Here is an 18424-nt window from a genome sequence, read left to right as displayed (position 1 = left end):
CCAAGGAATTTAACTTGGAACTCTTGTCCTGAAACCGTCTTAAATCACACACACTGGTGATCTAATTTGTCACTGTCGTAAAATTGCTCAACTGCAACGGGACTCTCTACCCCAAGTTCATGTTCCTGCCCATTCTCTGCACTTGACATTATTAATTCAATGACTACTGTGTTGCTTCCTCTGTTTTGTCTATAGCGAGTGTTGTGTTGTGTTGTGTTGAGTTGTGTTGTAAGTCAAAGTCAAAGTCAAGTCAAAGTCATACGATTTGTCACACACGTTACCGCAGTGAAATTTGTTCTCCGCATTTGACCCATCTCTTAGAGCAGTGAGCCGCAGCCAACGAGCAGTGAGCTGCAGCCGTGCCGCGCTCAGGAATCATTTGATTAGTAGATTTGACCCCCCAATCCAACCCTTTGATGCAGAGTGCCAAGCAGGGAGGCATGGGGTCCCATTTTTACAGTCTTTGGTATGACCCGGCCGGGGATCAAACCCCCGACCTCCCAGTTTCAGGGCGGACACTATAACCACAAGGCCACTGTCTGGTTGTAGTAAATCAACCCTCCACAATTTGAAGACGTCAACATGAAAATGAGCATGAACTCAGGGAGAGCTGGTGGAAAGAAGCAGTGGTATTGATAACACACAAGAGCATTCAGTCCATGTGTCATCATCAACATCCATCCATATTCATATACGACTTCTAACCAGATTTCCACACTGCAAAGTGAAAAACCCTCAGCCACTTCACGGAAACTCTGACTGTGACTATATAATGTGTCATTGTGCCTGCTACAGTGCTGCAGGCTGGCCAACTAAGCCAGTAACAAGCTCTGAACTCAACACCTCTCAAGATAGAAAATAAAGTGCCATGGAGTTCTCCAGTGTTTTCAAGGTCCCCTCAAAGCCTATTAATTACTTGAATTGTGAATGACAGACATTTATGAAACAAAATACATATTAATTGCAAAATATGGTGTGTTCATTTAAGTTATAGGAAGTTTTATATGGCCACAAAATTGGAGGATGAGTGCTCAATCTTACAATTTACAATGCACAATTATCCTCAACTTGTTGAACGAAAGAGGCACTAGCGTTTGTTTTTCTAGGTGAGTCTACCTGACAGCCAGACACGCCTGCCTTCATTTTTCTTTTTTCTTTGCGACAGACAGAATGAAAGCTGAGATGGAGACAAAGTAGGCGAGGGAAAGGAGGTATCAGAATTCTATCCCTGGCAATCATTAAATAAATCATGCTTCAAGGTTTAAACACTACACCACTGAGGTATAGTATTAAACCTACATTTCTAGGATTTTTCCGTGTCCTTTGAATCGCTAACTGGCGGCTTATACAGCAGCAGACATTGTCAAGTTCACTACAATGCAGCAACCCCTAGCTGTGTTGTGCAAGCTGTTGTGGTCATTATGGGCACAAGAAGAATGTAAATACTGTAGAAGGCCTTCCTTAATGACTATCTTAAGTAGGCTATTAACAGCAGTGCCAAGGAAAGGACAAGGTACTGGATGAATAATAGGTTAATGGTTAAATGATGGCACATCCACACACACACACACACACACACACACACACACACACACACACACACACACACACACACACACACACACACACACACACACACACACACACACACACACACACACACACACACACACACACACACACACACACACACACACACACACACACACACACACACACACACACACACACAAATCCATTAGCAAGATAACACTTTCATCTTTCCCATTTACAGTATATATGCCTTTATTAACCGCCTTTCAACTGCAGGAACCTAGATTGGTTTCTGGACCATTGATATCCTTATCCAAATAAGTCCCAGCTCCAGAGGTTATTAGTCTAAATTGACGTTAAAAAAAACTATGAATTAATGAATTAATGGATGGATGAATGAATGACTTTATTTGGAACACGTAATCAAGAAACTCATAAATGAACAAAACAAAGAATTGCTACAAATAAGAGGAAGTACCTCCAAGTTATTCCACATACAGTATGTGATCTACTCTATGGAAATTTCCATGCAGAAAAGCCTTGCTAAAACTACAAAGTAAGGAGCCTTGAGGAGCCATGTCATGTGGCCTATATGTCATCTCCTGTTTCCATAGTGTGAGGCAGCTTGATGTACACGCACACCCCCTGGACATAATGCTAGTATGTTGCAGAGACACAGGACACTGGTGGCCTGGGTACCATTTGTATAGCGTATGACTCGACCAGGGATTTAACCCCAACCTCACAGTCTCAGAGAGTGTCAGCGAACATGCTAACCACTGAGCTGGTGCCAAAACGAAAGGTCTGATTTTTATTTACCTATTTATTTTCAAATAAAAGTCCCTCTGGCATGTACAGTTTGTAAGTAAACCAGAAGGCTCGCCTTAAAACACGCTTTATTCAAGTATCACAAAGTGTCACAGCATCTGACATTAATGTACAGCTGGCGACCTTTGGGGTCGCCATCGCGACCTCAATGGCTGCTAACTAAAACAGTTTTGGCTGTAAAACCAGATGAGCTACACATGCAAACTTTGTGTCTGTCAAGTTTTTGGACCATTACAAACACGTTGGAATGTTTATCATTATGATTGGGTGTGTCTGGAACCCTATGTGTTGTGACAAACGTGGGGTCTATTTTAAACGCATTGAAATGCTCTGATGTATGATTACATCTATCTAGAACACTCTAATATACACATTCCTATTGATACAGATAGGAGTATTAAATAATGAATGCACAAAATCTCTGTACTTGCATATACACGTCCATCTAGTAGAAGATCGTTCAACCAACCAACTTCAAACTCGGCATGTGCGTTGCTGCTGACTCCAGGTACATTTTTATGTCCGATGTCGAGTTGATTGGATAGGTAGTTGTCCAGAACCACCTACAGTATGTACACCCAATCACCCATACATAGGTGTTGGCGTAACAGTATGTAGTGTTGGCCCTATAAGCGGCTGGAAATGAGCACATACAGAGTCAGGAGGTAAAATGCAGCCACACCGTGGTTTATTCCCAAAAGAAGGTTTACAGCATGGGAAATGGCATGACACACGCAGCAAACAAATAGGGCATGTTGGTGTGCAGCTCCACCATGCCCTCTCACTGAATCTAACACTGAGTGGGTGTGTGCTTCCTGGCAGCCTTTTATAGGCAGCTGAAACAATCAGTGCAGGCTCTACCATATTACCGGTCAAACATGCAACACTTCTGAACCCCACATAATTAACCCACATTACATGAGCCTATAAATCTATATCACGGTAAGTAAATATCAATTATGCCCACTATTGCAAGATAAACCACATATCCATTATCATTAGCAGCTCCAATGCATAACTCAAACACCCCCTGGCTATTTCACTGTGGTCCAGTCCAGACCAATATATGGTGCTCTGGTAACCTGGGGACTCTTTTGCCCGAACACACTGGAACAGACAGAACAGAAGCAGTAAGTATTAAATTACCCATAACACAGTCTCATATTACATATTGTATTTATTGCCCTGCCACATATTGCATTCTTAACTGTATTGCACTTGCCCATCATGACCAAACATCCCTCTGTTTCCCCAGGTGGTACTGTCCAATGCTGAGTGGCCATCCTGCCGGATTGGAAACAACTCCCATGTTCATAATACTTTCAATAAACCAGTTCAACTCATGACTTTTCCTTTGTGTGCAAATACAACTAACTAAAGAACATATGCTGTGCAAATATAAATACTTCAATCAAACACTGGTACAATATGTGTGCAAAATAAGCATAAATCTGCCAAATATAAGTAACGGAGGACCACTTCGTTACACAGTATAGTAAAGTATAGTGTCGTATCTAGGATCAATAATTCTATGCAATAGCCCACTCAAACTGTTGTATTTGGTGGGAACTGGCTTAATATGCAAGGCAGTTCGTCTCAGAGGCCTGTCTTTGTTATTTAGAGTCAAGGTGTTGTTGGCCTGTTTACATGCCTTTTGTTTAAATTCAGATCCTGGGTCACACCTAAAGATTTTAGCATGCGAGAAGATGGACAATGGATCAAGGCCTACAGTAATTTACCTTCCAGGGAGGGGCCAATGCCAGTCTGGAACAATGTGTATTTGTGACTCTGTTTTAAAGCCGTTGGTTTTCATTGTAAACGGGGTCATTCTCTCCGACGGCCTTCACCGTCGGAGGTGAGCTTATGCTACGCTTCACTGCTGTGCTGTACTCTGAATAAACTACTCATGGAACATCGAATCCTGTCTGCCATTGCACATTTACTCTCCTGGATGGTATAAAATATACCACAATAGTATAGTATAGATCTAGTCTAATGCCTTCATTAGAGCTATGGGACTGTTGTCTTCCTGCTCTCGCATGAAATGCAGACCAGCCTCTCATCTGTTGCGGAAATATAAATACGTTTTACCTATACTCACCAATACAAAGGCGGCTTGTGTTATTAGAAAGCCTACTTTCCCCGGGGTTGGCGAAAGGGCCTTTCTGTGTGGAGTTTGCATGTTCTCCCCGTGTCCCCTAGGGTAGGTACCCTCACAAAAACATGCAGTAATCCTGGTCTCTAAACTGCCTCCCCCTGGCCAGCCGGGGCGCCTGATGGAGGGGAAAGGATCTGGTTGGAATAACGTGTTCCTTCCACGCGCTACGTCCAACCAGGGAAACTCCCCCCTGTCAGGTGTAAAGGAGCAACTTGGACACTCAGGCATGAAGGGAGCATGAGTTAAGTCCGTTGCACTCCCCAGGTTGGCGGAGGGTGTGTATGAGCCCAGGATCACAGTAGATGATTGGCACAGGGGTGAAAAATGGGTTACAAAATCGTGGGATTAAAAATATATTAGGAAAAAAAAAGAAAGCCTACTTTCCAATCTGAGCTCCCCACCACATGTAGAAAATCGTCACTCACCGGGCATGATTTGGTGGCATGAATAAGATCTAAGAATCTCTCGGGCAGACTGCAGTATGTGAGACTGCAGGGTTGTCACGGGCGCTCCCCAGGGCTCAGTGCTATCACCTTTCCTGCTCACCCTATAGACGAATTCAGAAACGGGTTTCATGGTCGCAGCTTACATCGAGATGAACCTGTTTAGTTTATGGCTGCTCCAACTAGTGGCAACATAAAAAAAAACGGAATGTCAAAATATCCACCGCGGGGTCTGAGACCAGAGCCATTGAGTCCTTTAAATGCTACTTTAAAATCTTAGTTTGACCTTTCACTGCTTCGTCTCAACCATTACTCAATGGCTCTGGTCTCAGACCCCACGGTGGATATTTTGACATTACGTTTTGTTTTTTGGAATGTTGCCATTGCTGTTGGAGCAGTCATAAACTAAACAGTTTCATCTCGATGTTCTGGGCATCTTTGTAATGTTAGTGTTAGTAAAAAGCAGTGATGACGTGTTCTTCTCGAATGCTCAGATCTTTTAGCGTATGCAACAGGATGCTGCAAATGGCTGTTGAGGAAGACGCGGGCTCCGTTGTGGGGACCTCACATGAGTGGATGGTTTAGGAGGTGCATCCAGCGATGAAGCTGTACACCATAATGGCAAACCTGAGTGTTCTAGATAGATTTAATCATGAATTGGAACATTCCAATGTGTTTCTAATGATTAAAATACATGCATCGACTTGACTGAAAGTGTCAAACGTTAAGTTATAACTCGTTTTCACATAGCCACCATCTTGGAAATGCAAATTAAGGTACCATACAGTATTCCAACATGTTTGTAATGGTCAAATAACTAAATAAATAGACACCGCATTTGTAGCTCATCTGGTTCAAATGTTACAGCCAAAACTGTTTTAGGTGGCATCCATATTGGATTTGGCCGCCATGGCGACCCCGAAGGTCACAGGCTCGGGCGCCCTACAGTAGCTTAATCATTAGAGCATGCCCTGGGCTACATCTGGGACAAATGTTGTCCCTTTAATATTGATTGACATGGAATATCCTGTCAGATGCTGTGACAGTTTGTGGTACTTTAATAAATGTTGCATACAATATGTTGAAATAATTCTGACCTTTATTGAATTTATTTTTAGTCTTGTAATCTTTTTGCATTATTCCAATTTAGGGGGGCGTGGTAACATTTTGATAGACCATCAGCCATTTTGGGCCACGGTGCGCTGTTTTTCTTTTCTACCTATCACAGTAGGTTGTGAAATTTTGAATGTATGAAACATAACCTTTTGGCTAAATTGACTATGTGTATGTTTCATTGTGCTGGGTGCCAATAATGTTAGTTGAAGCGTTTTCTTTTAACAAATTTGCTACATTTTATGATCTAGATTCACACAAACTAAGGCACCAGTACTTGTTTCAGATGTTAGGTATATGTATTTATGATATATAAAGATTTTGTGTTGCCAAAATCAATATAACACATTTTACAAAAACAGCAGCACAAGATTTTATTTTTTTGGTTATATACTTTTATATACATTTCTGGCCTGTGACAAAATACTGCAGGATATTATGAGTAGTACTTTTAACCCAAAGTTCAGAAGGGTATTATCTATGAAAAAATGCATTGAATGAGTAGTGCCCATGACGCGGAAACAAAATTCATTTTCTAGGGTCCCAACACTAGGGTAGGTATAGTAAGTAGCCTTGCAGAGCCATGAGGCCCATAGGGCAGGAGCCTATCTCCTGTTTCTGTAGCGTGAGGCAGCTTGATGTACAAGTACACCCCCTGGACATGACACTAGTATGTCGCCGGGAATCCAACCCTTGATGCTGAGTGTCAAGCAGGGAGGCATTGGGTCCCATTTTTACAGTCTTTGGTATGACCCGGCCGGGGATTGAACCCCAACCTCCCAGTCTCAGGGCGGACACTCTAACCACAAGGCCACTGAACTACTAGTGTAGGTAGGTACCCTCACAAAAACATGCAGTAATCCTGGTCGTGGTCTCTAAAACGACCTCCCCCTGGCCAGCCTGAAGGAGGGGAAAGGAACTGGTCGAAATAATGTGTTCCTTCAACTCGCTATGTCCGGCCAGGGAAATTCCCCCCTGTCAGGTGAAAAGAAGCAGCTTGGACTACTCATGCATAGAAGGAAGCGTGAGGTCAGTCCGCTGCCCCCCCCCAGGTTGACAGAGGAAGTGTAGCGCCCAGGATTACATTAGATAATTGGCACTGGGTGAAAAAACTGGGTTGCAAAATCTTGGGATAAATATATATATATATATATATATATAAAGAAAATATTGCTTAATAGTACACAATACATAGACAAATAATTATAGAATAAAATTAGAATAAATCATATATAAAATATTGGGTGGGATGCATCATGCATTTGTGCGTTATACACTACAAGGAAGAGCCTATACATTCAGTAAATCTACATGAACTGAACTGTGGACTTCAATGCAAAATGCTCTCTTTATGTTTCATAATCAACACAGTGTTTGATCCATGCAGACCACAGAAACAAAGGCCCCAGTCAAACCTGCTTATCAGCCAGTTCTGTGCAGATAAGGAAATACATGTCTGAGTTCTAATACAGCTGCAATAAACAACTCCCTAAAATAAACACCCACATTATACTGACAGTCTGAAAAGTATATTCATCAGGAAATCAGAAAATATTGCTTATTTCCTCATTTTTAACATGTTTCATGGGACCAAGCAGGGTCATGAAACTCGGAGAACAACTGCCTGTTAAAGAGGGGAAAACTAATAAACACAGTGGAGTCAGTCTACAGTTGCACAGAAGCCCATCTGATGCAAATGTGAGTCGATTATGCTGACACTGTCTGTGACTAATTACCTTTATTGATATTTAGATAAGACTATGTTGGCACTTTGCATAATGGTATTGGCATATTTACAGAGCACTCATCTCGCAACACGATGGTAGGAGGCATCTGTAAACCTTGGATGAAGGGAACAGCGATGGACGCATTTGACAGATGACTACACAAAAACATCAATTGGCACAAGCCAGGTGGTCAGACTGATTCCAGGAATGTTGGAAGTTGTTGATGAAGATTCCACAATCGCAACAGTGGCCCCTTGATTTAAAGCGGCAAACCAGGAGCATGCTGATGACAACATCCAACAAAACAACAAAGGGAACATGGCCTGGCGGGGCATCTAAAAACATGTGTGGTGGAATGAGAAGCATTTTTTGTGGGGTACGTACGTCCTATTGTTTAGGTGGTTTACAAGCAAACGTGACCTGTTGACAGTTATGGATGGATGCCCAGTCCTGTCTACAGCAAAGATTTTCAGTAACGAAAAGTTGAATGATTGAATGAAGAGCAACTTTGTTTAAAGTACTGTTTTGAAATTACTGGTATTTTTCTTTCTTAATTTGCAATGGAATTGGAATTTGGAACCCATGATGCCTTAAATACACAAAATATTTGTGCAAACTAAAAGACTTGAGACATTGTAGATTGATCATTTCCAAAAACGTTCAACGTGACCAAATCTGCATGGAGACTGTTGTTGACTGTGTTGCTCTGGATAAGAACACCTGCCATATACACTATACAGGTACCTAAGGTAGCCTACAATTAAATCTATATCTCAAACGTGTTCCCTTTGCGTGTACTATGGCTCTTTCTGTACACTCATATTAATAACATCTTCCTAATCCTTCCTCGGCTGAAGAATTGCTTAATCTCAACACTATAACCTCAACCACTGGGACACCTGTATGGCAGTCATTGACATAAACACTGTGATATCAGCTGTCACTTTCTTCACCAACAACACGACCAACGCAACCACTCCCCCTTCAGACTATGTTGCCAAGGTGATTGGTTGGCTGACCTTCAGCATCGGGCTGCCTGCCATCGGATTGGCTATTTACGTCATGAAGAACCTAGTTAAAGGTACAATGAAAACTGCAATTTAAAAATAATATTAACATGAACTAGTGTGAACTGTGTGAACTGTGTGTGTGTGTGTGTGTGTGTGTGTGTGTGTGTGTGTGTGTGTGTGTGTGTGTGTGTGTGTGTGTGTGTGTTTGAAATAAGTTCAATCAAATAAGTTTAATCAACTATTGGGGCCATCAAATCTACCCCGCAAATTAAAAAAATATATGTATAATTTCAACCTTTTATTAGGATAATTTCACTTAACATCAGTTTGTTTTTGTATGTTTAGGACATGGTAGCCTTGTTGTTAGGGTCATAAGGTGTGTTCTATTGTTAGGCTCTCCAGAGGGTGTACTTGTATGCCAGGCTGCCAAACACTTCAGAGGCAAGATTAGATCCCAGTACGCACACATACATTGCTCGTATGTGTAGTCGTGTGCTGCTGAGTGGTTAGATTACCTGAATGAATGACGCAGGACTAAAGTAGCCTACACATAACTCAATAACAAGCATGGCGTGGCTTCTGTCAGTGTTAATTAAACAGAATCAAACAATGAACAATTATAAAGCTTTGACGACAGGGCTGGAAAGATGACAAGAACCTCAGACAAAGAACATTATACCCAAACAGAAGTGCAATTACATGACTTAAATATTACTCACTTAGAAGAAGGTATTTCAGACATACTCAAGCAAATTAAGAAATAAGTAGCTGTTTGGAATGCTCTAAGTTAGTAGTTCTCAACCTTTTCTGGATCAGGGCCCACTTCAAAATCTCAATAACGTTCACAGCCCACCCATCTGAACAACTCCATAATTCTTGTTTTCAAAAAAGTTTAGTATAATACTAAATTAAAAAAGGTACTTAAAACCTCTTGAGCCCCATTGCTGTCCACCTCATGAACAGCTCTCAGCGGGTAAATGGAGACCCAATTGGTACCGTCTCCGGTTCCAACTCTGATGTTTTTGACCCCTCCACACACTTAAGAGGTTAAGTGAAAGTAATAATGAACATTATTTGTATAGCACTTTTCAAACCCCCTTTCCAGTTTCCACCACTGCCCAAATTACAATAAGGAATTAATTTATATTATTTATATATATTAGCATTAAATGTATGTTTGTTGTGGCTATTTATGAAGAGGAAAGACGCCTTGACCCCGGAGTAGCAGGCCAGGAGGTATGTAGTCAGGTTAAGCTTGACACAGGGAAAAAGGATACCCTTGCTGCCATGCTGGGTATCTGCCATGTATAGTCACTTGGGATGTCTGCCACTCAACATCAAGTCAACTCCGATGATTAATTGGGAAAGGGACGCAAGCTCTGCAGGTCTGATCACCCTATAGCTGGCGCCTTTGGGGAGGGTGTGTCAAATGTGTCAACGGTCAAAACATCCCAAGAACCAAAAGGGAATTCTGATGACGCATTCCAAATCAGTCACAAACACCCTATTCCTAACACCCCCTTGTGTTGTAACTTGTGTCCACCATTCGTCACCAAGACGACACTTGATCTCATGTAGGCTACAGTATGTGCTTGCACAAAGCAAATCTAAATCATATCCTTTGTTTTGTAATCAGATTCCAAACTTTGCATAAAATGGATGTTTGAATGTAAATTACTAATAAAATGTATTTTTCACAACAGGTCAGAACAAGGTACCCATTTACATCATTAGTCTGCTGGTAGCTGATGTCCTGAGTTTCTTTGGGAGGCCAGAGATGGGGACCAGCACGAGCGTTCTGCCGTCCGCAGACTCTGGTGACATGACGACACAACTTCTCTTCTTCTTCGGCATTGTGTCCAACGTCACCTTCATGACATGCATAGCGCAGGAGCGCCATCTCCTGGTAGCTTACCCGCAGTGCCAGGGCTGCTTCACCATACTCAAGAAAAATGCTCTCATTTCCATGGCTGTTTGGGGCGCCCCGTTTGCCATCCTAGCCCTTGCCATGCTCCACTACTTCTTCTGGTTCGCCGTGGCTCTGCTTGCCCCGTTCCCGTTCCTCCTGTTTTTTGCCCTGGACTCCTGGAGGGCACTACACTGCTGCCCTCAGTCCACCCCCCAGACAGTGGAGAGGAAGCGTATGGCATTGGGACTGATGGTCATATGCAGCAACTACACCCTTCTTTACCTCCCCTTCATCCTGAGTGTGCTACTGGAGTCATTATATTTTCAAGATGAGGTACGCTACCTGGGACTAGTTTCTCACTTATTGCTCTACTTCAGCCCTCTGGTGGACCCGTTCCTCTATTTATTTATGAGTCAAGGACCCAGGGCGGTACTGGAAGCATTGCCTTGTTGTAAGAAGAGAGTAGCAGAGGGGCCAGAGGCCACTGTGGACACTGTGTCTGAGATAGTTGAGACAAGGCTCTAAAATCACCAGGAGAAAAATTTTAGGACCACCAACACTGGTGGTGTAATTATGTAAGCATAAAGCTATAAATCATACATTTTCTTCTTGTGCATATTCAGTCTACCAGTTTGTTTTCCCGAGGTCCAAAAACACAGATAAATGAAACAATCATGACACAAACTAATGTTGTAAACCATATATTGTTCTTTAATGACAGGATACAAATCTTTTCAGCTCCACTGAAGGCTCTAACAAAGGTGTAAAACATCTGAAGTCAGTTTTCCAAGGTTAAGAAGGGATGTAAGGCCAAGGTTTCCCAGTCTAATATCATAGCATAGGATGTTCTTATTGTATGACTTGAGTCTTCTAGAGGTAAAACAAAGCAAAATCTGTGCAATATCTTTGTTTTAGCAAAAAAAAAAGAAGCAATTACTTTGTATTATATATACAGTATATAACGATACTTATATACTGTACATCTTAAAAAGAAACAATTATATTCCATCAACTGTTTGGGATGTACAGTAAAGACAACCAGAAGCAATGAGAACTCTAGTAAACCTGGCCCTCCTCCCTCATGTCTGTCTGTGTTTGGTGACAGACAAACGGCAGAAGAAAACAGTGCAGAGCTCAGTGAGCTGGGCGGGTACAGTAAAAATCATCAGGCACAGCCACCACATGGTGAGGGGTTGACATCAGCAGTAAGAGTATGTACTGTGTGTGTGTGTGTGCGTGTGTGCACTGTATGTGTACTATACATGTGTGCTAGAGGAAATCCACCAGTCACTCACTATTTTCACAGACAGCTGGATTTGTTTTGGAACAGAAAATAAATATCCAGTGGCTGTCAAAAAAACGTTTTTCAGTATCTGGAAGATGGCTCATGGTCATTTTAGATTTCACACCTCGTGGGTGTACAGCAAAAAAATAAGACACTGCGAAGTGTTCAAAGTTTTACTTTAAGTCAGTGTAAAACTTACAGAATTTAGCAGTAGGTAATTCTGACATTTGTCCTAAATGGCGGCAGTTAGTTGAGGCGTGTCCCACCTGGACCTTCCCTACCACAACAGGGGATTCAAACTGGCTGCATTCTAGGCACAAGCGTGATATCAGAACCTCAAGGCTACCACTGTATAACCAAGATAACTGCATTGTAAATATCCATAAGTAATAAGTAAGCTTGATGGAAGAATGGGATTTCTTAAGACTGTATGAGTACAGTACAGTATGTTAGTATGTATGACTGTTACTGCGTGTGTGTGTGTGTGTGTGTGTGTGTGTTGTAGGGAGAGGGTTTGGACCAGATGGCAGCTTCTTGGTTGTCATAAAATACAAGCCTATGCGCACACGCGCATGCAAACACACAGAAATCTCAAACAAAGAGAAACATGCTCTCATATAAACATACATACACGGTCAAGTTGTAAACAAAAGCTCTTTTTTTTCTTTATCAAAGACAGGATTACAAAAATGCACTGCCAATGTGCATTCTGGGGGAAAAGCTCTATTGAGTGACTAGTAGTACTACTGCATTAGGAAAGAAAGCAACAAAGAAAAAAGAAAAACGAGTGTGTGTGTGTGTGTGTGTGTGTGGAAAAGACAATAAAAGCTATTCATATAACAACGCATTTTGGAGTCCTGAGTTTATGAGATCTATACAAAACAAAACAGAAACCAGAGTCCAGATCAACAGACGAGGGATAAAAAAGGACACCATTTGAACACTGTCTTCGAGTAAAAAAAAATGAACAAAAAAAGAAATGTATAACCATAGCCAGAAAAAAATATCTTAAAAAGGGTGTGTAGCATTTTCACACACACACACACACACACACACACACACACACACACACACACACACACACACACACACACACACACACACACACACACACACACACACACACACACACACACACACACACTTTTGAGGTTGGGACAGCACACGCTCTTTTTCACAAATTACTTTCAGGAGTTTTGTTCCATTTTACAAGATTGCATTATACATGACACAAAAAATATAGGACAGTACTTTCCTCCAGTTGTAGTAACTTTTGAAAATGTAAAGCTCAGATCCGGGATTTATTGTAGTTAATTTATATTATATCCTTCTTTAAGGTGGCGTATGATAATAGTTAATAACTCACATTTGCCATGGTCGGAGACACTATGCTCTGCTGCTGTGAAATGTTGCACCTCTCGCTGCAGTTGATGCCATTTTACAGGTGGAAGCTAACATAATTCTGATGAGAAAAGGGCACACTGCATCATGCGTATCACCACCAGCCCTGGTGGCCTACCCAGGGCTGTGGAAGAATGTGACACTGGTAGTGATGACATGTGGCATTGCATCCAAACAAAACATGTATGTCGATGGACGCATTCACTTAGAGTAAACATTATGTGGGTAACATGACACCATGATTACATTGAATAGAATCTGTACTAGACAAGGTGTATGTATTGATAATGTGGTTTGATGCCTATGATGGCTGCTTTGAGTAACAGAGCAGTGTTGCAGTGGCAGAATGAATGTAACCGTTTGTCAGCACTGGATGTCAGAAATAATTTTGTAGCAATGTTATATAATGTTCCAGGAGGTACACTGTCTGGTGCAGTAATGTCAAAGTGCGTCTTCTCTCCCTCCCAGGTCCCTTTTCCACCAAGGTTGAACTGGCAGTTCCATGAAAGCACCAAGGTTCCAAAAATCTAGAACGGAACCAGTTCTAGTACCAAAATTATTTTGGTGGAAAAGGGGGGACCCAGTGTCCGGTGTGTGCGCATGGCGCATTACGCTAGGATGCATTACGCTAGGATGCATTGTCACAAAATATCCTAATTATTTGCAGCATTTACAATATGATTATATTTTATTATCTGACTGGCTAGTTCCACTCCATAGCCTGGAGGGACAGTGGGTGAGAGATTATGAATTCACACATACACAAAAAAAAGAAAAAACACTTTCTTGGCCTACTGCCATGTGTACAAAATAAATTATGCTTATCGGTGCAGTAGTTCGCAAGATTAGCTTAATACTTAAAACATACCTCCACCCCTGCCATTCTAGTCAGGTGGAGATAATCATGTCTTGCTGCTCAAGGAGAGACAACAAGCAGAAATACCAGATTGTAGCTTTAATCCTCTATATTTAAACAAAATACAATTTGGTAACATATGTTTTGTTTTTTAACAGATATTTAACACACTGGATAAAAATGCTATGTATTGTTAATGGCATACGCTTTGCTCCATAGTAACAGAAATGTGCTGTCCCAACACAACATTGATGTTTTGCAGGCTGGACTATGATGGAGCTGGTAGGAGGCTCTAGGGGGCACTTTCGCTGTTTTAAGGTGAATGTGATTCTTTGTGTTTAGAATGCACATTAGCTTGCCATTCCCTTTCATTTGTCTGAAGGCATCCAAGTATAGTACTGTATGTGATTGTGCATGCATGTTCTTCACATTGCCATTGCTTTAATGTGTATGCAAGTTTGTCCCCCTCCTGTTTGGACCTGTGTGTGTGTGTGTGTGTGTGTGTGTGTGTGTGTGTGTGTACACACACGTGTGTAGAAGCATGTGAAACCTGTAAGATAGCCAATACAGTAGGCTCCACATGACAGACATAAAATGTTCACTTCACCAATCTGTAGTATAACATAATGTAGCATGTGAAACATTTTTCTCAAGTGTTCTGTCTCTCTAGAAGAGTGATCAGTGAAAACGTCTGAGAAAATTACCAGGGTGACATGACATCAGTCGAGTTCTTGACTTGCTAGCCCAAAAGGTACACAATCATTTTCACATGCTGTTATATTCCACATGGTGAATGTAGAGATTCTAACTTCCCCATTCTGGGCCTCTAGAGAGCGATTCATCCCTGCCAATTATGTCAATTTGGGTACATTTCCGAGCTATTCACAGCCTGCCTCTGTGAGACAGAGCACGTAATGGTTCCATGCTATGACGGGCAATGGCATTAGTGAAGATTGATTTATGGCGATGATGAAAAACTGTGAAAATAGGAAGGTACTATGGGAGAGCAAGTACAAACAGGAACTGAACACCCCTCAGAAAATTATCTCTGATATCTTTTCCTCCTTGTTTTGGGTAGGATCGTAGGAAGGAGACTGATTCTAGTTCTCGACCCCAAGAATGCAGCAATAGGAAGCTTATAAGTCCTGATATTCACATTACATTATGAGCCAATGCAAATGGGAAAACTTGTTACAATTGCTCGGATTGATAATAAGCTGCTACAGCATCCATACACTTTAGTCCCAGTACGTGCAATGTTGAGGTCTCCTCTCCTCTTTAGCCATGCCAATGCAAAAGCTGTGACAAACGTACAGGACACTCGAAATGCACCGCAGCGCGTTGGTGACACACACCTGCTGCAAGCAAACCACTGAAAACAACTGAAGAAATACCCAGCTGTGTTCAAGTAAACAACCTATGTGAACATGGCCCAACATTTCTTAATGGCATAACAGCCCATAGTGTTGTATAAATGGTAAATAAAAAACAGCCGTTTACACAGCAATCAGGCAGACCTCTGTTCTTGGGTCAGATGGGAACAAAATAATGGACACAAAATAATGGACAATTATGCTTGTGGCAAAGGGTCAGTACCGGACGCTGTTGCGTATTGAGCAGTTGGCAAAGGGGCACTATACCGGACGTGGTTCGCTGTTGGGTACTTTAAAGTACACAACAGCCTTCTGCTCTTATCAGAGTGGTGTTTCCCATTCACATTGCATTAAATGTTCTGTGAATCTTGTTCTTTGGGCTGGGGTGTCAGGTAAGCGGTTTCAGTTTAGCACCAAGCTGTTTCACTAAGGACTCCCACTGAGTTGTCATGGCAACAGTTGGGAGCATCCCCTGGGTCTTAAGACTAATCTATAGTCCGTCACACTACGGTGTCGCGCGTGAACAATAGCAGACCTACTAGCTCACAACGTGTTGTGAGCCTTGTAGGCCATCTATTTTCAACACACAGCACTAGCATGCGACAAAATATGAATCAAGGCTCTGTGAGTTGGGAGGCTTTCCAATATTCCCTCCACGTATAAAGAGCCAGAAATATCCATGCTCACCGCAAGCATCTCAAGAAATAAATTGCTGAAAATATGGTTGTTTACTATGACCACAGAATTGTTGGTCAGAATTGTTGATCACGACCTACTCATCCCCTCATTTGTCAGCTTCAGGTGTGAAAGGTAAGCTTCTTGTCCTGTTTAGGATTGCACACCCGTGCTACAGACCAACACAACCATGTTCAGTCTTATTGTAAAAAATGGTATGCATTAATCGGCCCCTGCTATCCAGAGAGATGCACAATGAATGAACCACTGAAGGAGAGTTAAGACACTTTGACAGAATCTGCATCCCAAGGTTCAAAACTGTGGCTTTCTGTTGACAGGACCTACCAACTAAAAAGCCAACATGCCACCTTTCCAAGGGATATATATTATATATGAAAAGAAACACTGTTTAAATCCACAAAGTCACTCTCCAGTGACTCACAAGTCGCCCCCAAATCCCACCCCAATTCAGCCTGCATCTCATCCAAAGAAGCTTCTCCGCCAGGTAAGTAGGCTCAATGTCCTCTCAAAGATATTGGGATATGTCGATTGTCCTGTCCCTAAACCCACCCCCAGCCCCACGCTCCCACGCAGGCGCCCCCTACCGTCTGGGCTGGTAGCGATGAGGAGGCTGGTGGCGGGGCAGGAGCGCCGAGGAGGAAGGGCTGGGGGAAGAGGAAGAGGTTGGAAAAGGAGGTGGAGAGGAACAGGGCGACATGGCGGCCGCTGGGTCCTCCCCTTCCTCCAGCTCTCCTCCTCCTCCGGCGCCACTGGCCACCACTGCCTGGCTGACACTGGTCTGTAGCGCGGCCGGTGTGAGCCACTCCTTGGGCAAGCAGCTTTGCAGGAAGGGGACACAGGAGCTGAAGTAGGCCAGCCGGTTCACCCAGCGAGGGATCTCCCTGCCGCACAGGATCTGGTGAGAGAGGAAGAGAGAAATGATTTATGATCTGCCTTAAAAGTCCCCGATGGGTGGAGTTACCTGGGTCGAGGGTGAGTCATCAATCAAGAGGGGAAAAGGGGATGCTATAAATATCAAATTTTAAGATTTTCACTTGATTATTTCAGTTTGATGGTGAACTATACTGTATTTTTCCTCAGGCACAGGGTTTTGGCGCCCCCTCCTGACCCAAACCTTATTTGGCTGAAGCCTAGCAGTTAACACATAAACAACTGAATTCTCAAAAGAATGCATTTAAAATAAAAGCCGAGATTCAGGAAGTTGTTAAAAAGAAACTACACAGAGGGGCATTTTCACTGACAGTACAGTATGTAATTGATCGCTTCTTCAGTCTGAGGAAGTAACAAGGCAACAAATATCCATTAGAGTAAATGAATACTGAAGGCATCTTTCTGAGTTTCTACAATGACCTCACTGACTGACCACTGACATGATGCAAATTAATTGATATGCTAAACAAATAACTAGGTATTCAATTGGAGGATATTTTCTCACAATATAAAAAAATATGATATTCATTTAAATGGATCTTTAAGATGAGAAGAATGCCATTGTCCATTTGCTATTTGCTTATGTAAGTAAATGTCACACCCATGATTTTATTCATGAATTCTGCAGATCTATGCAATACTCAAGGCCTTGCCCTTGAATGGTGCAGTGCAAGTGCAATGTTTGTGGCTGCAAGAGTCAGGCTGTTCTTTGGAATTGAATGCATAGATTCATGTGTCACTTGGATGAGTCTGTGAATAGCATCACTGGCTGTTTACATGGACAGTTAAATCCCCTTTTCATTCAGAATAAAAGTTAAATCCTATTAAAAGATGTAACTGACCGGTTTATTCCATTTTTATCCTATTGAAACAATTGTGGACTCATGTAAACACTCATTCGGAATTAAGTTAATTCTGGTCTTTCTGTGCATGCTTGTTTCCATGTAATTGGTATGGCTATAATATGCTCTTGTTTTGATTTATTATAAGAAACTAGACATGTTTAATTTCACATCTCTGAGAGCAACCTCTCATAGGCTACAGGATACATCAAATATAAAGTAATATGGCATAAAAGTGTTTTTTTATTATTATTATTTTGTTTTACCTGAAATGTAGTGGAGTAGAAGTAAAAGTATTGGAAATACTCAAGTAAAAGTAT

At 42.0% G+C, this 18424-nt stretch overlaps 1 protein-coding gene across 1 annotated transcript in view; it reads right to left on the bottom strand.

The window, feature by feature from the left end:
* Positions 1-11409: 11409 nt before the first annotated feature.
* The window catches only part of LOC308328464 (deubiquitinase DESI2-like), a 32211-nt gene continuing 25196 nt past the window's right edge, over positions 11410-18424 (bottom strand). The window contains exon 5 of the mRNA XM_080782301.1: positions 11410-17227. Within this exon, the coding sequence (XP_080638427.1) occupies positions 16913-17227 (315 nt within the window). The 3' untranslated portion in view covers positions 11410-16912. The remainder of the gene's footprint in view (positions 17228-18424) is intronic.

The sequence above is a fragment of the Protomyctophum bolini genome (genome assembly GCF_963924005.1).
Source record: "Protomyctophum bolini genome assembly, chromosome: 14".
Lineage (NCBI taxonomy): Eukaryota > Metazoa > Chordata > Actinopteri > Myctophiformes > Myctophidae > Protomyctophum > Protomyctophum bolini.
This window is presented reverse-complemented; position numbering and strand designations above follow the sequence as displayed.